Raw genomic sequence first — 22,107 nt, forward strand, 5'->3', positions numbered from 1 at the left:
CACTTGGCAGCCATTTCTTTGTTTACACACAGCTTCAGCTAATGATAGCAGGGGAAAACAGACCGTTTTGAAAGCGTAATTTAGTTTTAGTCAACTAGAATTGATGCCGACCATGCTTATCATAAGTGCAACAAGTTATTTGCATGTGAAAGCTGAAACATGCAATTCAGACAAAACTTCTGGCTAAAAGATGCATGTTAACTTTCCTTATTAAATGTGTCTGTGGGTCCGACAAAGCCTCCACGATGTCATTGCTCGTGGACAATGCACTCTTAAAGCCTTGTTTATACTTTTGCCTGTGTGCGCACCTCCCCAAACAGACGAGGCATTTATATTTGGTGTGCTCGCCGTTGTACAATTCTTTGAAATGACAGGGGGCCACTTGAAATAATTGTTCTAAACCATCAGTAACCAGCGGTGAGAAGTAGTAAGGTACACACATAAACACTTCACCAAAACCACACTACAAAAGAATGATGTAAAGCAGTAAACCTTGACATTATTACTTGTGACATTAGAACTAAATAAATGGATATGAGAACATGTAGCCTTTCTGTATCACTTCTTATAACTTTAACTGTTAGATTTTATGAGAAGAAGGTAGGAAAAAAGAAAATCGGCATCATATTTCTGCCATCGGCTGCCCTGATTTCTAAATATCGGCATCAGCCAGAGAAAAACCCATACCGGTCAACCTCTAATTACAACCTTACTAAAGATTCAGAAGATTATGCGTTTCCAATCTAAATTTATAACTATTTCTAAATTTACATGAAAAATTTTTATTAAAAAGGAATTAATACAAATGTAATTATGTGAGATTTGATGACACTAGGGCTGTCACGATGTTAGATTTTTCACACTATGCTTATTGTGGCCAAGAGAATTCACGATATCGATATATTGAGTTATCTATAGCATCTATAAGGGAGGGGTGTGTGTGGGGGGGGGGGGGGGTATATGGTTTCAAACTGAAGCGAAAAACTGTCTGAATGTTTTCTGAAGAACTGAAAAGCTCTTAAACCTATTGGCGCCAATAAAGGCATGCAGATAGCAGATTTGAATAAAAAAAAAATCAAGTGCAAATACAAATAGGCTACAAAAAATTAGTAAAGAAAACGGGGTTCTTAATAATCACCCTTTATTAAATGTATGAACACAAAAACCCCATGTTAACAGGTTAATGCCACATTTCCCATTCCATGACTAGTAAAATAATCGCAATGTATTCTCTGTAAAATGGTGTACTCTGCAGGGTGATGGACACACATTCTGCAGCGTCGCGTGTAGGACAAGTCGAGGTATCGCACACCGGACGCGCACTTTCTCACTTTATGGCCAGCAGTATTCTTATGTTTGAGGAGATTATGAAATTAAGATAATGTCTGTACTATGTTATTGTACTGTACAATTGGATACAATAGTTGCTGAGTCTGTGATCTGAACACTTTACCTCAGAGCATCCATTAACTGAATGAATTGAGAATATCAGCAATTTTCATTCAAGCAGCTGATTCCTGTAAATTAATGTAAAACTAAATGTATTTTGCAGCACAGGGTGAAGTCATTTACGATGATTTGAGACATATATAATGTAAATTTAATATAGAACTATGTAAATGGCGCTTTGTGTCGTTGCAGGATTTTGAACAAGAGCCGTTGCTGGGGGCTGCGTCTTCTTCTTTGATAGGTGTCAGCGGGTGCAATACAGCCACCTGAGAGGTCAACCATGTACTCGCGCTGGAGTATTTACGTGTCATGTTATCATAACAGTCCTATTCATTTTAAACATCGTGGTTATCGTCAATACCGGTATATTGCCACACTCTAAATTAACATGATGTCAATATTTCATGCTTTGAATATCACGATTATCGTCAACACCGGTATATTGCGACACCCCTACACTGTGTGCATGTGGAAGTTAGAAAGAAGATTTACAAGTGTGTGTGGATGTGTGTCTTGTTTAATCTGACACAGAGACACTGAGGAATCAGAATAAAGCCTAAATCCAGCATAGAGGGGTTCAGTGAATGTAGTGTTGAGTGTGTGTAGGTGTGTGAGTGTGTGTGTGTCAGAGACGCTGTAGAAAGACAGAGTGCCGGCCGAAAAGTCCACATACACTCCTACTCTATTAGATGAACGGACGACAGATATAACAGTGGAGTTATTATTGTGACGGACAGAGAATCTGTCATTATAGCAGAACAAACTCCAGGATTTGTCATTGAATCCAAACACACAGTCATCACTCCGTCCTTTCCTGCTAATTCCTTTATATGTCACTGATATTTCAGCAAGTCCAATCCATTCAGCCTCCCAGTAACAGCGTCCAGTCAGACTCTTTCCACACAGAACCTGAAGATACTCATCAAATCTCTCTGGATGATCAGGATACGACTGATCCTCTTCCACAAGCTTCACCTTCCTGTTCTCCTCAGACAGAAGGAGACGAGTGTGAGCTGTGTTTGGATCCAGTGTGAGATCACAGGCATCTGAACACATGAAGAGAGAAACATCTATAACAGTAGTTCTCAACCGGGGGGCCGTGAAATTACTTAAAAGTAATTAAAATATATTCCAATAATTCATTTTATTATTAACCCTCTGGGGTCGGCGGTCTCGCCGGCGATACCAGCTCACTTTTTTCCTTATCAGTGCAAAAGAGACTCAAATTACTCTGTTGATTTTGATCTTACATAAAAGTGTTGTACATCATTCGATCCTGTTAAGTTTGTATTTTTTTTGTGGAACCTCATAATAAAAACAAAGTGTTGTGCTTTTCGCCTAATAAAGAAAAATAAACATGATGCGCGTTCTGCGTTCTCTCTGTCAGTGAAGTCCATTCTGAAACGCGTCCGAAAAATGAACTGTAACTCTGCAAATACTCAGTCAAACAGTTATACAGGCACACAGGCATGAAGCCTGAATTATCTTCTTTTAAATGAAGTAATTTATATAAAAAACAAATTTTCTCATTTTATGTAATCTGTACGAAAAGAGAGAGATGATAGTCGTTCTCGTCTCAGCTCATTAAAGTTAATTTGACCACGCCCACGGAGCGTGCGCTCTATTCAAACACAAACGCTCTGAGGCGATCCACGCCCACATCAGCTGGATAACCCACCGAAAGAGACTCAGATTTACGACGCTGTGAGGAATAATAGTACTATCTTAATAATTATCCTGGAAAAAATTACCTCAGACGTACAGGTAGTTTCATTTGGAGGAGCAACGGATCCAGCCGAGGAATAGGTACATTCTTTATTTTCAAGTGCTTTGTTCTAATCGCGAAATGGAATAGTGTCTGTAAACAAAAAGACTGTTTGAATCGCGTTTTTGTGTGTGAATGAATGAACAGCTTTTACCTAACTATATTCCAATACTGAGATGAGTAAAAATCGACTGAAATATGTTGAAATAAAATATTTTTGTATAAGCAACGTATTAAACTGCAAATTAACATTTATATGTCCTAATCATAAAAACGATGTTACATATGAAAGACAAGATGTCGTTTTTACTGTAAAATACTGCCACATCAAATAAGCTTGTTTGCTAAGATGTTATTATAGTGTTTGTTCGATTGTAGGCTATATTCAAACTAATTAATCCGCAACTGTGAAATATGTATGATAAAATGTATACTTTAGTATATACAAAGAAAGATTACATTTGAAATATAGTTAAAATTTTAATTGTTGTTGTAATTGTAACCTTTTTATTAAAATAGCAAAAATATATGTAGGCTACATATAAATAAATCTTAGGTAAATCTTAAAAGCTCAATATAAGCCTCCTCTTTAAATTATTTGTATTGTGTTTTATTAGTGACACATTTGAGATACATTCCCAAACTTTCTGTAAAAACAGTATGATAATTAACTGCACAATTACTAGAAATTTTTACATTTGATATTATACAATTTGCAAGCACAATTTGAAAAATAAATAAATAATTGGAACTGTGAACCAATTTTGTATTATATAGGCATATATATATATATATATATATATATATATATATATATATATATATATATATATATATATATATATATATATTGTCATTGCATTCTTGTGGCTCAGTGACACACCTGAATGAAAGCGTCATTAGTATGCTGCCCCATTATGCGCTCATTATGCGGGCCCATTGTCTTCTCAGGTGTGAATCACAGCAGGTCACACCCCTGCGCATATTGCCTTTCCAAACAAAAAGTGTCATTTTTAAATTTAAACCAATCTATTGTTTTATGTGAATGATAAGGCAGGATGATTTTCAGATCATTTTGAAGAAAAAACTCTAGGCGACAACATCCATTAGTCAAAAGTCTTGTGGACACATATTTAGTATGTGTTTTGTGGCCTTATTTCAGAAACTTTAAGTTTTAGTTTTTTCAATAACCACGCATAAACAATATTCTCTCAAAAATACAAAAATGTACAAACATGTTGATAACACATTATGGTAGCCCTGTTTGTGCTAAATAGAGTGTAATTACACCTTTGCCAGTAATATGTTTATAAGCAACTGAAAAAAGCACAAATGTCAGAGTATGTCAAAACATCTCAAGGACCCCAAAAACACCTTGGACCCCAGAGGGTTAATGCATTAAATTTAAAATTAACTAAATGAACCGGGAACATCTTTCAGTTGGATAAAGCTAACCGCTTGTAAAGTTTTAGTGGAGTTTGTGAGGGTCAATGGTGTTTATGTATATACAGACATGAACATTTGTTCTGACAGGGTAACTGTTTCAACCCGCCTTCAGACGATCATTTTAGACACATTCAGAGCGGCGGGTTGAGGGTCTTTTGGTTTCTCCCTGTGGTCCTGTTTGGCATGGCAGGTTAACTTGAGCTTATTTAAGAGTAAGTACATTTAAGATCTAAAGAAGGTAAAGAGTGAGTTATTTTAAGAAGTTTTAAAGTAGAGCTTTAATTTGCCAAGTACGTTTGCAAAAATAATACTGAAAGTTTAAATTGATCATACATTTATTTCATTAAAAAACATTTAATGGAATGTTTTTTAGTAGAAGTGTTATAACACCATCAAAGAAAAGTTTTTGTTAATAAAAGGGTTTAAAAAACCACCTTTCTCTTTGCTGCAGAAGTATAGGAAATGTCAAGCATCTTTTTATGGTTGAAAAGGTCTTGCAGTATTGATTTGGAGAAGGGGGCCTTAAGGGTTGAGAAACACTGATCTATAACAAATAAAAGTCACTAGATGAGTGTGTGTGTGTGTGTGTGTGTGTGCGTGTGTGTGTGTGTGTGTGTTTGTAGACCTACACTTTTGTGGTCCTGCTGTGATCCTGATCTCTCCTCCATGATCCACACTATAAAGAGCAAACACACATTAATGTAGACATGCATCATGCACACACACATTTAATATGTCAGTATCAGTGTTTGACACACTTGAGTTTCTGCAGTGAGCAGTTTGGATCCTTCAGTTTGTCATAGAGCAGCTTGACTCCTGAATCTCCTGGGTGATTATAGCTCAGATCCAGCTCTCTCAGGTGTGAGGGGTTTGAACTCAGAGCTGAAGACACAAAACCACAGCCTTCCTCTGTCACCATACAGCCAGACAACCTACAAATGGATAAAAAAAGCCTCATCGTCTACAAAAACAAAACAAAAAAACACTCAACAGTTGTGAGAGTATCATTTATAGTATTAATTTATACAAAATTTCTCTTTATGTTTCACTCAAAAAAACATTTTTCATATTTATCTATTAACCACATCAAAACACAGTGGAACATTTTCCTATTTACATGTTGTGATTTGTATAGTCACAGAGCGCGTCTCAGGTGCTGCGGTTATCACTCCGCCCAAGTAGCAGTGCTTTGCCTTCAGAGAATAAAGTTCCCAGTATTTATACGGTTAAAATATGTCTGTGTCTCATGTGACTTTGTTTTTTGTACACTCTGTGACTATACAAATCACAACATGTAAATAGGAAAATGTTTGCGTTATTTTGTCACTTATTTGGATTAGTATGCTAGCTGCAACCATTTACATCCAGTCTTTGTGCTAAGCTAGGCTAGCGGTGGGTGCGTCAAACAGACTTATAGCACGCACAGAGATGAAAAAGGTATGTATGGACTTATCTAACTCTGGGGGATAAGGTGAATAGGCTGAAGTCCCAAAAAGTCGGAGTGTTCCTTTAAGACAACATGCAGATGAAAATGCGGCACTGCAACCTCAGCCAAAACCTGTTGATCGAAGGCAAACTACACTGGTTTCCTCAGCTGTTGCAAAGAAGATAATGGAGTTGGTGGTGCATTTGTGGCCATATAGTGTGGTTGAAAACCCTGGCTTCAGGCATATGGTGAACACTATGCAGATGCACTATGTGATCCCAACTTGTAGATGAGTTATGAGTTATCAAAACTTTAGACGTAAGACATTTAAAAAAAAATTATATGACTACAGTATGTTATTGTTTACAGCATAGTAGAGCACACAATTTTAATTTTATACATGTTTACTTAATGCCAGTGTTGGGGAAAGTTACTTTGAAAAGAAATGCATTACAATATTGTGTTACTCCCTTAAAAAGTAACTCATTGCGTTACTTAGAAAAGTAATGCGTTACGTTCCCTTTCGTAGTCACTCCGAGTTACGTCGGATGACGGAGAATGGGGGTTTCGCCAGAAAGCCTATCATCTTCGAGTATTAAAAAACGAGCCTATGGCAATGAAATGCCATGGGTCTGCGGAATTTGCATAATGTATCTCCGCCCCACCGCGTGGGTATTTAAGGAGAGACACCTGCAACAGCAGATCATGTCTTCGCTGAGGAGCCGAGACTGAACTCAGGCGTCTACCCAGCGGTACAGCGGAAGTGGCAGGGAGACGTAACGTCTCCGTTCCCTACTCAGGGAACGAGGGTTACATCCGTAACCGAGACGTTCCCTTTCGTAGTCACTCCGAGTTACGTCGGATGACGGAGAATGGGGGTTTCGCCAGAAAGCCTATCATCTTCGAGTATTAAAAAACGAGCCTATGGCAATGAAATGCCATGGGTCTGCGGAATTTGCATAATGTATCTCCGCCCCACCGCGTGGGTATTTAAGGAGAGACACCTGCAACAGCAGATCATGTTTTCGCTTCGGAGCCAAGAGCATCTCTTCACTCCACAAGCCAAATCCTGAGTTTTCTCAGTGACTACATCTCTTCGAGACGAGTGAACTCTCCGGTGTTGGTGTGACGGCGGTATCCAGCGAGTTTCACATTGCCTGCGAGCTGAGCAGTGGTCTGCCAGTCTGTGTGTTCTCCCTGGTCGCTTCAACATCCGCGGAGTTTTTCCTCTCACTAAAGAGCTGCACGCGGCACGTCTTTTTAAAGACGCGTCTTTCTAAAGACGATCTGCCCGTGTTTTTCTGAGTGTGGTGTTCTGATAGATTCAGCTGATGGGCGCGAGCGCTGTTTTGAGTGTTTGGGCTTTGATCGCGCTCAGACAGCGCTCGTGGGTGTGTCACGTTCTCTCACTGGGAACGTGACCATCGCAATGTAACGGTCGAGACTCGATGAGCTCAATGAGTGAGAGTCCCCTCATCCACACCCCGATCTATTTTTCTCCACGTGATATAATACTTCGGCTGGTGGCCAGGGTGACCTAAGACGGCAGGTTTGGAACTAAACCGACGAAAAATTCCTCGGTCCACACCCCGTCTTTCACATTGCAACCTGCGTGGTCCCAGGTGAGTTCGCCGGCCCGCCCGCGGGCCTGCGGTCTCATTCGGTCCCCCGGCTGATGAAATCATGTATCACCGCATCACAAGGTGAGCTGGAGTCCTCTAGAGATGATGGCTCGTCTGTGCTGCCATCCTCGGATGTGCTAGCATAACGAGTTTGATCCAGAGTGCACAGCTATGCTTCCCGGGCTGCCGCGAGTATCGGGCTTGTGTGGAACCTTCTGCCATGTCCCGAGCACTTAAGGCTGTTGATTGGTTTTTGGGGGTGGCGAACCCAAATCCATTCTACCCGGACGTGCATGAAGAGATCATGAGATCGTGGAAGTCTCCTTGACTTTTCGCGACTGCTCAGTGGCCTCTTCCGCCTTCTCTGCCCTTGTAGAGGCCGCGGCCTAGGGTGCACTGGGGTTCCCCCTGTGGAGTGTTCTGTGGCAACACTTATGTATCCCCACAGCGCCTCCACCTGGCGTGGCGACTCTTAAGCACCCCTCCAATGCCTGTAGGTTCTTGTCTACTCCAGTGGCGGGGACCTATAGAGCTGCGGGGCAGGCTGCCACCTCACTGCGTGTTATTGCCATCCTCCTGGGTGTTCAATGACATGCACGAGGGTAGGGCTGATTCAGGGCTCATCCTTGAGCTGCCTGCCGTCACCGACCTTGCTCTCCGAGCGACGTAGGTGACCGCACGCTCCCTGAGTCAGGTGATGTCCACATAGGTGGTCAGACACCTCTGGCTAACCTGGTTGATGTGCGCGAGGCTGAGTGATTTCGTTTCCTCAACTCCCCCATATCCCAGGCTGGCCTCTTCGGCGGCGCGGTCGAGGACTCTGCCCAACAGTTCTCGGCCGCCCAGAAGTGGACTGTGGCTATTTTGTCTGACCCCGCGGCTTTGCTGCCTCCAGCTGCCGGCTCAGACGCCTCAGTCCGCTTGCTGCCGAATGCGCCCTCCTGCGATTTCCGCCCCCTCCCGCCCGGCCCCCAGCAGCACCGGGCCGCGCCGTGGAGGTGGTCGCAGGAAGGCGCCCCTGCCTGTACCGGTCCCGCAGCCCCGCCAAGGCCAGGCTTGCGGCGCTCCCGTTACGGGCAGCTCAGATGTGGGTTGCAGTTCTTCAGGGAGTGGTTGCAGGGCCACTCCTTCCCCCGGTGGAGGGCTGGGGGAGAATCTTTTCTAAACCAAAGAGCTGCATCCCATCTCTGAGCCCTCAGAGGGCCGGACGACAGTGCGTGGCGCTCCCGGGCCTTGCTGCTCTCGTCCCCCTTTGTCTCTGAGGGTGCGGATGACAGTGTGTGCCGTCTCCGGACCACACCACTCTCGTCCCCCTCTGTCGCCAGACCCCTGGCAGAGCAGACCCCCGTGGAATGCTGGTCCTTCCCTGGTCTCCTCTGTCAGGACGCGGAGCATGACCGTGCCCCCGCACCGGGCCACTATGCCACCCACGCCTGGGCCGGTCACTCCGCTTCGCTGCCCCTCCGGGGGGACGTCTGTCGTTCGGATGTTTCCGCTGGTTCAGTTCTTGGGAGCTTGGTTAGAGCTTCCCTACCTGTCCCGCTGGGTCGCCCGAACTATCAGGCTCGGCTATGCGATCCAATTCGCACGGTCTCCTCCCCGCTTCAGGGGAGTCCGTTTACTTTGGTCGGTGGCAATGCCCCGATCATGAGAGCGGAGGTTGCCACCCTGCTGGCGAAGGGTGCAATCGAGACTGTCCCTCCAGTCGAAATGAGGTCAGGGTTTTACAGCCCGTACTTCATTGTCCCCAAGAAGACCGGTGGGTTACGGCCAATCCTGGATCTGCGCGTCTTGAGCCGCTCCCTTCACAGGCTGCCGTTCAGGATGCTCACGACCAGACGCATTTTCGAATGCGTGCGGCCACAGGATTGGTTTGCAGCGATAGACCTGAAGGACGCCTACTTTCATGTCTCCATTTTACCTCGACACAGACCGTTTCTTCGGTTTGCTTTCGAGGGGCAGGCATACCAGTACGCAGTTCTCCCATTCGGGTTGGCTCTGTCTCCTCGCATCTTTACGAAGGTCGTCGAGGCAGCCCTTGTTCCCCTGCGCGAACACGGGGTTCGCATCCTGAATTACCTCGACGACTGGCTAATATTAGCTCACTCTCAAGTCCAGGTTTGTGAACACAGAGACCTAGTGCTCCGGCACCTAGCCCGTCTGGGCCTTCGGGTCAACTGGGAGAAGAGCAAAGTTTGCCCCGTGCAGAGGATCTCTTTTCTCGGTATGGAGATAGACTCGGTCGCCATGTCCGCGCAGCTTACGAGCGAGCGAGCGTGCACACTCACTGCTGACTTGTCTGCGACAGTTCGAGGGCAAGAGTGCGGTCCCACTGAAACTTTTTCAGAGGCTCCTGGGGCATATGGCATCCGCAGCCGCGGCAACGCCACTCGGATTGCTTCATATGAGACCGCTTCAGCTGTGGCTTCGCGATCGGGTCCCGAGGTGGGCATGGCATCGCGGTACACTCAGAGTTCCAATAACTCCGACCTGCCGTCAGTCCTTCACCCCGTGGCGGAACCTCAGCTTTCTACGGGCCGGAGTTCCCCTAGAACGAGTTTCCAGGCATGTTGTTGTCTCCACAGATGCCTCTGCCACGGGCTGGGGCGCCATGTGCAATGGACATGCAGCCGCGGGCTCCTGGACAGGACCCCAGCGCCTCATGCATGTCAATTGCCTCGAGTTGCTGGCAGTACGCCTTGCCCTGCACCGCTTCCACGCGCTGCTCCAGGGACAACACGTACTTGTCCGTCCGGACAATACCGCGACAGTAGCGTACATCAACCATCAGGGTGGTCTACGCTCTCGCCGTATGTCGCAACTCGCACGCCACCTCCTCTTATGGAGTCAGAAGCACCTGAGGTCCCTTCATGCTATTTAGATTCCAGGAGAGCGGAACCTTGCAGCCGACGAGCTGTCACGGCTCCGGCCAACCTCTGGCGAATGGCGACTCCATCCCCAGTCGGTCCAGCTGATATGGGACCAGTTCGGGGACGCACAGATATATCTGTTTGCCTCCCACGACTCATCCCATTGCGCCCTGTATTACTCCCTGACCGAGGGCACGCTCGGCACGGATGCACTGGCGCACAGCTGGCCGCAGGGCCTACGCAAATATGCGTTTCCCCCAGTGAGCCTTCTCGCACGGACTCTGTGCAAGATCAAGGAGGACGAGGAGCAGGTCATATTGGTCGCCCCATACTGGCCCACCAAGACCTGGTTCTCCGAACTGATACTCCTCGCGACAGCACCTCCTTGGCCAATTCCTCTGAGGAAGGACCTCCTTTCTCAGAGACCGGGCACCCTCGTCCCGATCTTTGGAGACTCCACGTGTGGCTCCTGGACGGGACGAGGCAGGTTTGAGTACCCTGCCACCTGCGGTGGCGGCTACCATCACTTCCGCTAGAGCGTTGTCCACGAGACACGTCTACGTGTTGAAGTGGAACCTCTTCGTCAACTGGTGCTCTTCTCGGCGAGAAGACCCCAGGAGATGCTCGATTGGTGTCGTGCTTTCCTTTCTGCAAGACGGGCTGGAGTGAAGGCTGTCTTTCTCCACCCTGAAGGTGTATGTGGCCGCTATCGCCGCTTATCACGATGCAGTTGAAGGTAAGTCTCTGGGAAAGCACGACCTGATCATCAGGTTCCTGAGAGGAGCGAGGAGACTGAATCCTCCTCGCCCTCCTCTCGTACCCTCTTGGGACCTCTCAGTGGTCTTATATGCCCTGCAGAGGGCTCCCTTTGAGCCTCTGCAATCAGTGGAGATTAAGTTCCTGTCAATGAAGACAGCGCTCCTGGTTGCACTGGCCTCCATCAAGAGGTTGGGGGATCTGCACGCACTCTCCGTTGACGAAGCGTGCCTGGAATTCGGGCCGGCCTGCTCTCACGTGATCCTGAGACCCCGGCCTGAATATGTGCCCAAGGTTCCCACCACTCCCTTCCGGGACCAGGTGGTGAACCTGCAAGCGCTGCCCCTGGAGGAGGCAGACCCAGCCTTGACACTTCTCTGTCCAGTACGCGCCCTCCGTGCTTACGTAGACAGGACGCAGTGTTTCAGGACCTCAGACCAGCTCTTTGTCTGTTATGGTGGGAAGCTGAAGGGAAAGGCTCTCTCCAAGCAAAGGTTATCCCACTGGATAGTGGACGCCATTGCTTTGGCATACCAGCAGCAAGGTCGACCGTGCCCCCTTGGTGTGACCGCCCACTCCACCCGGAGTGTGGCGTCCTCTTGGGCTTTAGCGCGTGGCGCCTCGTTAACAGACATCTGCAGAGCTGCAGGCTGGGCGACACCCAACACATTCGCCAGATTTTACAATCTCCGAGTGGAGCCAGTCTCCGCCCATGTACTGTCTTTTTCAAGCTAACATGGGAGCCGTTAGGTGTCTCGCTTGCTCGCCATTCCAATCCACGGACTGGATACGTGCGATATTTCCTCAGGTAGCCTTACTCTCTGAAGCCCTGAGTTCCTCCAGCACTGTTGACGCTGGCGCCAGTGTCTATTGCCTGTGCGTCGGCTAGGTGCCTCCGTGTGCATGGTTCCTCCTCTGAGTAACCCCCACATGTGTATTTCCACTGTAAGCCTCTTTGAGCATGTGTCTTTCCCTCGGCAAGCCACCTTGCCACTCCTGGAGTTGAAAGTTGCCACCCCACGGGCTGGTCACTCCAGTGTTCCTCCATATGTAGCCCCCTCGGCCATATGTGTATTCTTAAGTCCTCCCTATGGGTAGGCATGCTGTGGCATATCTCCCCTGAGATATGCTTCCCAGTGTACCTTGGTATTCCTGTGTTAAGTAGGACTCCTTCGTCCGTGCCTATATCACGACAGGGAGGTCAGACTTCGCAGGGCACTGGAAGACAGCTGTGAAGGTGGCGTGATTACACGTGGACCCCCATTCTCCGTCATCCGACGTAACTCGGAGTGACTACGAAAGGGAACGTCTCGGTTACGGATGTAACCCTCGTTCCCTGAGTATGGAACGGAGACGTTACGTCTCCCTGCCACTTCCGCTGTACCGCTGGGTAGACGCCTGAGTTCAGTCTCGGCTCCTCAGCGAAGACATGATCTGCTGTTGCAGGTGTCTCTCCTTAAATACCCACGCGGTGGGGCGGAGATACATTATGCAAATTCCGCAGACCCATGGCATTTCATTGCCATAGGCTCGTTTTTTAATACTCGAAGATGATAGACTTTCTGGCGAAACCCCCATTCTCCATCATCCGACGTAACGTCTCCGTTCCCTACTCAGGGAACGAGGGTTACATCCGTAACCGAGACGTTACTTTTGCATTCCTCTTTTTTCACCTGGGCTGGGGTTGTTTTTTTATAACAAAAAAGTTCAGTAGAGGGTGCTGCTCAAACAAACCTTTCAGATGCTGCTTTTATTCTGGATAACGGAAGTTATAAAAAAGTTTAACACTTACTTTACCAATAAAAACATGGTTTAACTAAATCATCAAAGGTCAGAAGCAAGTACATTGGTCAATAAAGTGATATTAAATGCATAAAAATTTATGCTTTATTTAACATATTTAGTTATTGGAGGTTTGCATAGTATTTTGATTCTGCATTTCAATAATTTTATTCATTTTGAGGAATATTGAATCTAAAATGGGGAAGCAAAGTAACTTGCGTTACTTATGTGAAAAAGTAACGTCTCAGGTTATGACTATAAAACCTGATAAAAGTGTGCGGGGTAGCCCAACCGGCTGCCTCACAGATCTCCTGGAGGGGCACTCCCGAGAGGAGGGCCCTAGAGGACGCCATGCCTCTAGTAGAAAGAGCCCTTACGGCCAAAGGTGAAGGCAAATTGCGCACCTTGTAGGCCTACTTATGGTTTGTATAGCCAGGAGCCCCAAATAGGTGACCCAAAACACACTACAGTAGGTCCGACCTCCTCCAAGAAGAGGACCTCTCAATGTAAATACTCGGAACTCTAACAGGCAGAGCAAGGAACCCCTCTTTTTCTGCAGACACATGAGGTGGAGGATGAAATACTTGCAGGACCATGGACCTAGCCATGTTAAATTGAACTTAAGGCACATAGCTGGGTCTCGGATGCAGGATGGCCTTAACTCCGCCGGGGACACACCCCAAGCAAGCTGGCGATAATGCCAGGGCTTGGAGATCTCCCAGTCTCTTTAAAGAAATAGCTAAGAGAAAGGCTATCTTGAACGTGAGGTCCTAGGCGAAGCCGACTGGAGGTATTTGAAGGGAGCCAGGGATAGCCCTTCGAGAACCACCGCCAGGTCCCAGGAAGGAACCCTGGACCTGACTGTCGGTCTCATCCTCCAAATACCATGGAGAAATAGTATGACCAGTTGGTGCCACCCCAAAGGCCCAACATTTAGTGGTGCATGGAACGCCGCAATGGCAGCCACGTACACCCTACGTGTGGATGGGGAGAGATTCGCAGAGAAACGATTTTGAAGAAACTCCAGAACTGAAGCCATTGGGCAGTTAACTGGGCCTAACTCAAGTTCTTTACACCAAGTGCAAAAACATTCTACTTGAGGCCATATAATCTCCTAGTAGACGGAACCCTAGAGATAAGTATGGTTTCGACCACCCCAGATGATAGACCAGCATCTAGGTACTGAGCCCCCTCAGAGGCCAGACCCACAATTTCCACAGCTCCGGACGAGGATGGAATATAGTGCCCTCCGTCTGAGACAACAGATCCCTCCTCAGAGGAATCTGCCATGGCGGAGCTCTCAGGAGTGAAATTAAGTCCGAAAACCATACTCGGGCCGGCCAAAACAGGGCTACCAGAAGAAGACTGATGCCCTCCTGACGGATCCTCTCCAGGACTCCCGGGAGCAGAGCGATCGGGGGAAACGCGTACAAGTGAAGTCTCGGCCAAGCCTGTACCATGGCATCCAACCCAGCGGGGCTGGATGAGTGAGGGAGAACCAAAGTGGACAGTGGGACGTCCCTCGAGACACGAACAGATCCACTTCCATTGGTCCAAACCTCTGCCATATCAACTCCACCACCTCTGGATGGAGTCTTCATTCCCCGGGCCTCAGCCCCTGCCTCGACAGGATGTCTGCTCCCTGATTCTGAACCCCCGGGACATATATTGCTCTTATAGATAATATTTTCACTTAGGACCATAAAATAATATGATGCCCCAATCTGGATAGAGGGCGCGATCTGAGTCCCCCTTGTCGGTTCAGATAAGCTACCACTGATGTATTGTCCGAACATATCAAGATGTGGTAACCCTTGATGTCTGGGAGGAAGCTCCTCAGAGCCCTGAACACAGCCAACATCTCTAGGCAATTTATATGCCAAGAATGATGATGGTCCTGCCACAGACCCCTGGCAAAGCGGCCGTCCATGACCGCGTCCCAGCCAGTAAGGGAAGCGTCTGTCGAAACGGTTTTCCGGCGACATGATGCCCCTAACACTGGCCCTTGGGACAAGAACCAAGGTTTCTTCCATATTAATAGGGAACGAAGGCATCTGCGCGTAACCTTTATTATACGGAACGGATTCTAGAGCTTAGATTCTCTACCCCAGTGGTTCCCAAACCTGTCCTGGCGACCCACCAACACTGCACGTTTTCTTTGTCTCCCTAATCAAACACACCTGATTCAACTCATTAGCTCATGAGCTGATGAGTTGAATCAGGTGTGTTTGATTAGGGAGACAAAGAAAACGTGCAGTGTTGGTGGGTTGCCAGGACAGGTTTGGGAACCACTGCTCTACCCGAGTCCGAGCCCGACCCTTGATCAAGCACGTCACGCGCAGCTTCTCCTCCACCCGCACGCACACTGGGCTGTTTTGTGTAGCTTAAGTGCAACATGGAGCTTGAGAGCCCTCAGAGGTCCTACATTACATTTAGGACCTCTTTCCCGAAGCCCTCTTTGCCTAAAGGATGGCCCTCAGGTCACCCTTCTGGCTGGAGGACTTCGGTTGAGAACGCTTCTTCTGTTGCCAGGCTCCCGCAGGAGGGGCTCTAGAGGCAACGCTCTCTTTTTGCTCTTGCCGATGGGAGGAGCTGGTTGACGGCTGAGGCTGGCCACTTGGACCAGCCCTCCTAGATCCAAATTTAGAGCGGCGAGGGAGATACTGTTGGAACGCCGCTGACTGTTTTTTCCCCTTCCTGAAACCTGTCGACAACTGTAGTGACAGCGTCGGAGAACAGGCCAGAAGATGATAGCGGAGAGTCCAACCGAAAATATTTGTCTTTCTCTTTATACCGGACAAATTTAGACACAGATGTCTCTCCGTAGCCACCATAGTTGACATAGAGCGGCCAATGGCACGTGCCGTCTCCTTAGTGGCCCGGAGAGACAAATCTGTGGCTCTTCTCAACTCCGCGAAGTCAGCAGGAGTTGGTCCCTCTCCCTCATTTAGATCTTTAAGAAGATCGGCCTAGTACGCCTGCAAAATCGTCATAGACTGCAGGCATGCACCAGCCTGACCAGCCGCCATATAAGCCCGGCCAACCAGTGCAGGCTTTAAGCGAAGATGCCGCATCAAGAGAAAGATAGCTCGCTAAAGCTTCCTCCATCTGCGGCATCTTGCCATAACCCGCCTCTCTCACACCCACCACATTCGAATAATCATATAATGAATGTGATGAGATACGTAAAGAGTGGGATTTTTCCCAGGATCTAGAGATCTCTTTAAGAAGATCTGTGAAAAAACGGAAAGCCCTGGCGCTGAGGTTGTAAACGGTAATGCAGGAATCTCGCGTCTAGCTTGCTTATTTTGTAAATAAGCTAGCTGCTTATTTTGTGGCCAGCTGATATACATATATATATATATATATATATATATATATATATATATATATATATATATATATATATATATATATATATATATATATATATATTTATTTTTAAGTCTGGCCACATGAGCAGAAACATGAGCCGGCGAGTGTGACTCATGTTGCTCGTTCCCTATGCTGAGCACATCTACTTCCTCAGAAACAGATAGCTCGAGCACCGGGCACTCGTCACGGGCAGAAGAAGCCGCATCGCGGGCTTCTGCGTCGTGAACGAGTGTCATAGAATCTGCGGATGATGAACGAAAAAGTGCCTCAGCAGTCTCGTTCTCATCTGCGAGATCCATCTGCGATACCCACGATCTAAGCCGCCGCGCCGCCTCAACGGACGCGGGACCCGAAACGCGGGGATCGCGAGCCTGGCCATCATCAGAAAATAATATAGCCAAGCGGGAGCGCAACACTCTAATAGGAAATGCTTCACAGTGTTCACAGGCAGCCCTCTCGAGAGCTGTCTGTGCGTGCTGCGCCAATACACACACAAACAATACACACACAACTGATGCGTGTCCCCACTCGTGAGATATCTAGGGCAGGGGTGCACACACTTAGTGTATTGTTCACTCGCCATAATATAGAGCTTTGCACAGACAAAACAACACCAAATAAGACAGACAGTTTCACAGAGAGCGCTTGCTGAAGAGCGAAAGCTAGTGTGTGTGTATGCCGGCTTCACTTTTATGTGCCGGCCCGTCACATGTTACGTCATGACGCAACACCAATCAGGATTGGATTAGTTTCATTCATACTTAAGAGGCGCACGCTAAGGGAGCGTCCCCAAAGAGTCGTTTTCAACGACGCAGTGTGAGTTCCCTCGAAAGGGAACTCAGATATTTTGTTGTATATTTTAATTAATCTATTTACAACATACTATTTCAGTTTTATACATTTTGTTACTTCATTTTTATATGATTTGTGGCATCTACATTTTTAGTTAAAAGTGTTCAGTGTCACAATATGCAATTCATAAATTTCAGTGTGTTCATTGATCAGTTTTTATTTGTCTGCTGAGTTATCAATATGCGATACATATACCAGAATACCCCAGGTTGTACACAGCAAGTTGTATTCTCAGAACAATTTTTAAAAAATATTTTTGATTAAAAAAAAGTAATGCAATATATCCCAATATGTATCATATTGCCATAAATCGTGATATATTGTATCGTGAACCATGTACCGATTGAGTTTTTCAACCTGGTAATCTATTTAAGGGGGCGAATATTGTCCCTTAAAGGGATAGTTCACCCAAAAATGAAAATGAAGTGATTAATTACTCACCCTCATGCTGTACCAACCCCGTAAGACCTTTGTTCATCTTCGGAACACAAATTAAGATATTTTTTATTAAATCTGAGAGGTGGATCACTCCTTCATAGGCTTCCAAAGGGAGTGAAACTTGACGGCTCAGAAAGTCATTGAAGAAAATGTTTAAATATTTCATGTGCCTACAGTGGCTCCACTATAAGTTTATCAAGCGACGAGAATACTTTAGAAGAAGAACGTCAGTTCTCGGGCATGCGTCCTGGAAATCTCTTGAACTCTCGTCTCAGGCCCACAAGGAAGCAATGGAATAGTCGAATAAAGTCGTTATTTTTGTTGTTTTTTCCGCACAAAAAGTATTCTCGTCTCTTGATAAACTTATAGTGGAGCCACTGTAAGCACATGAAATATTTAAATATTTTCTTCAATGACTTTCTGGGCCGTCAAGTTTCACTCCCTTTGGAAGCCTATGGAGGAGTGATCCACCTCTCAGATTTAATCAAAAATATCTTAATTTGTCTTCCGAAGATGAACGAAGGTCTTACGGGGTTGGTACAGCATGTTTTTGGGTGAACTAAAACGGGGTTTCGTTTTTGGGTGAACTATCCCTTTAATGAAAAAGTAACCATTGCACTGAAAATGAAGAAAATGAAAATATTTGAAAGTCAGTTCTCCATGACAGGCCTAAACCAGCCAAGGTACCAGCCCAAAAACACACTAAATATCAAATATAAACACAAACAAAATATAATATATTTCTCATTCCTCAACAAAATGCCAGAAAATACAGTAGTCAACATTTAAAGTGCATCAAAACCTTTCATCAAAGTTATACATGAATTTTGAACAATACCCATCCTTTTCTTAGGACAACTTTGAAGAACTTTTTTGATCCACTTGTTCAAATGTTAACTACTATAATTTTTGTCAATATCCCACACCCCCAGTGAGTGTGACCTCAAATCAGTTCAGTGTCTGGAAAATCACACAGAACTGAATGAAAATGTTATGTCTTATGAAATAAATATTTCCATTTAAAATAATAAATGCATAAACACATTAATTTCAATATTTTAGATTGCTGTTTGTGTGTCATACATTCAGTGTTACACAGGACAAATAAAATGAAATGTGAATTTGATCTAAGTAATGAGCTTTATAGTGAAAGTAAACATTCGCTCTGTATTTGTATGCTTTTATTTTCAACACACAAAGTCCAGTTAAAATCTCCCTAAATTACCTCAGTTTCTGCAGCTGACAGGTTGGATACTTCAGTCTATCAGAGAGCAGCTTCACCCCTGAATCCTGCAGGTCATTCTTACTCAGGTCCAGCTCTCTCAGGGAAAAGTTTGAGGATTGAAGAGCTGATGACAAATTCTCACAACACTGAACAGTAAGATTACAGCCAGCAAGACTAAAAGAGAGCAGAAAATACATCAACAGTCAGATCATCTGACTGTGAATTACATTATATACACTATATTGGTAAAAGTCATTCTTAATCCCCTTTCACTGGAACTTAGGGGCCAAGCCCAACCCCTGAAAAACAACCCCACACCCAAATCCCCCCTCCACTGAATGATCCCACTCTGTGATTTTATGTGGCCTACCACTTTGTGGCTGAGTTGCTGTTGTTCCCAATTGTATGAAGGTATATTTTGTGCAAAACAACTGAACGCCTGTGACAGTGAAATTTGTAGTTGTAGAGAATAGCCACACATGTGTATCAGTAAATTTGAAGTCACAGAGAGAAATCTTTTAAGAGTTGCAAACTTGTAGACTTTTTTTCTCTTCCACAAACACAACACAACAGTTACACCTTCTCTAATTCTTCATTGCAGGTGGACAAATCCTATTCTACAAATCACAAATTAAGAAACTCGTATGCTCACATTTTTGCCACAGTTGCTGCAGTGAATATGGTGCAAAATGCATTTACACACCCGCATCATAAAATGTGAAGTCACAGAGAAATTTTGCTCATCCGCAAATCAGAATTTGAATTGCACACTTGTAGAATATTTTCTCACAAATATCTTGTACATTTTTTTTAGCACAAACACAAGTACATAACTACAGCTGCTTGAATCTGCTGCTTGAATCCCAAACACTGTTTTTCGCTTTCAGGTGACAAGTTTCGTGCGCTCTCCCTTTTGCAAATGTGGAGCAAAAGTGAGTTGTGCATCTGTAGAGGCAGTGGGCCTACATGAATATTCATGAGTTTCCCGAGCATGCGCGTGGAACTGCTCATTTTAGTTCGCTCCTCATTTCTCAGCAGGTTTAATGGATTATTTCCAAGAAGGTAAATATAGTTTCAGCGCAAACTTAAACTAGAATTGTGTATCGTTTCGCAAAGTTCGTAATGTTTTTATTAGGGATGGGGCCGATCCGATCCTGTATCGGGACCGATACCAGCGTAATTCACGTATCGGATTTTCCCGATCCAACCTGCGGAGATATCCGATATCCATGAGCCATGTCTGCGCTTTAACGTTGTCTGGTGAAATGACTCCAAAAGTGATTCCCGCCGGCTAGTCTGCTAGCTGGCTGCAAACTGTGGAATGAATTTCTTGAATGGAGGCGCGGCTCAATTAGACACACGCCTCCGCTCAGGAAATCCATTCCGCAGTTTGCAGCCAGCTAGCAGGAAAGCATTGAGCAGCATTATGTCCGCTGTGTGGAAATGTGTCACACTGGAAACACCGGAGCAAGACAGCAAAATGCAATGTTTGCAAAGCCGTAATTCAGAGAGGCGGAAGCTCCCTCGCGTCGGTCAACACAACGAACGCAATCAAACATTTAAAAAAGCACCACGTTAAAGAGCACAAGGATTTTTTAGCCAGGGGGCAGAAAGACAACGGAAGCCGTTTTATTGATAGAGTGTGTGTGTGTGTGTGTTAAGGCCCTTGCACACTGAGTCCGAAATTCGAATACGTTAAAAATAAATACGACCTCACGTTATGTCAATCACGCTTGCACACTGCCACTGAGTTCGATTTTCTGCGTTTTTCGCATCCGTAGCAAGCAGTTTAAGAGGTGTTTTGACAATTCAGAACCACCGAATCACGAATACGAAAATTTCGGACTCAGTGTGCAAGGGCATAAGATGTTTACAGTTACTGCACTTTTCTTATATTTCTAATATTTGACATTTTAAAACCTTGATTTGTTGATGCTACAAGAGCCAGTGTACTTGATTTGTGCTGTTCAGATGCACACTGTTTTATTGATAGTGTGTGTGTAAGATGTTTACTTGCACTAATTTCTATTTCAAGACTCAAGTATTTGACATTGGGAATGTAATAAATAGACATGACAATCAATTTGAAACCCTTACAGTTGCATATTTGTTTTCAGAATGGGATTTTTCTGACTTCCTTTTCTGACCATATACTAACCTAAAGTTGCCTTTTGGGACGTACATGCATACATTTCATATTTGCCTGTTGAGAGGAGTTTATTTCAGCATCATATAAAATCAACAATAATGATGATATTAATAATATTAACCCTCTGGGGACCAGAAACGCGCCGGCGCGTTTTGCTCGTTTTTTTTTCACATAGCAGAAAAATAGACTTAAAGTACTACCATCATTTCTGTTCATATAGAGTTAAGAAATATGAGAAAATAATCTGTTAAATGTCTACTTTTTTATGTGCCCACATACAATCGAAATAAAATATTGTGCTTTTGTAAAATAAAGAAATAAACAGGGTGTGCGTTCTGCCTCTCGGTCACCGTGAACTTTTTTTCTGGAGCACATCTCTAATCTTCAACACAACTCAGCTAATACTATTCACCCAGCCATAAGCAATATATCTTTTAAATCATTTGAGTTTGTACTTTTAAATGATCCGATTCAAAACTAAAATTATTATTCTCCGTTTATGTCATCTATATAAAAAGAGAGACGTGTCAGCCCGTCTCATTATCGTTCTCTCAGCTGATTATATCTGGTAATGTGACACGCCCACGGAGAGCACGCGCTATTCAAACGCAAATATGTGAAGCAACACATTGAGACGCGTTAACGCTGTGGTTTATATAGGCCTACACGAAGTGAATGCCTGCAATCATGACGAATGCACAAAACGTGCAAATCAATAAAAACTTCAACTCGTTAATTTTGTTGTGCTTTTCCTTTGTACATTGCAATGCTTTAAAACTGTCTTTTGTTATAATTTGTTGAATGTCACTGCAATAAAAAATATTAACATTTTTTACAAACAAAATATACATTTACAAAAAAATATCACACAGTTTAAGGTTAAAATTTTACTGTAAAACCAAAAATTCCAGAACATCTGAATGATTACAGCAACACTTATTTCCAACAGAAG

General features: G+C 45.0%; 1 protein-coding gene across 1 annotated transcript in view; it reads right to left on the minus strand.

Annotated features, from left to right (window-relative positions):
* Positions 1-1,902: 1,902 nt before the first annotated feature.
* Positions 1,903-22,107, minus strand: part of LOC130090030 (NACHT, LRR and PYD domains-containing protein 13-like) — a 32,830-nt gene continuing 12,625 nt past the window's right edge. Inside the window, exons 5-8 of the mRNA XM_056257697.1 lie at positions 19,007-19,180; positions 5,419-5,592; positions 5,290-5,336; positions 1,903-2,495 (exon numbers count right to left, since the gene is read on the minus strand). Of these exons, the coding sequence (XP_056113672.1) occupies positions 1,903-2,495; positions 5,290-5,336; positions 5,419-5,592; positions 19,007-19,180 (988 nt within the window). The remainder of the gene's footprint in view (positions 2,496-5,289; positions 5,337-5,418; positions 5,593-19,006; positions 19,181-22,107) is intronic.

Source organism: Rhinichthys klamathensis, unplaced genomic scaffold (genome assembly GCF_029890125.1).
Source record: "Rhinichthys klamathensis goyatoka isolate OS25496 unplaced genomic scaffold, OSU_Roscu_1.1 h1tg000141l_1, whole genome shotgun sequence".
Classification (NCBI taxonomy): Eukaryota; Metazoa; Chordata; class Actinopteri; order Cypriniformes; family Leuciscidae; genus Rhinichthys; species Rhinichthys klamathensis.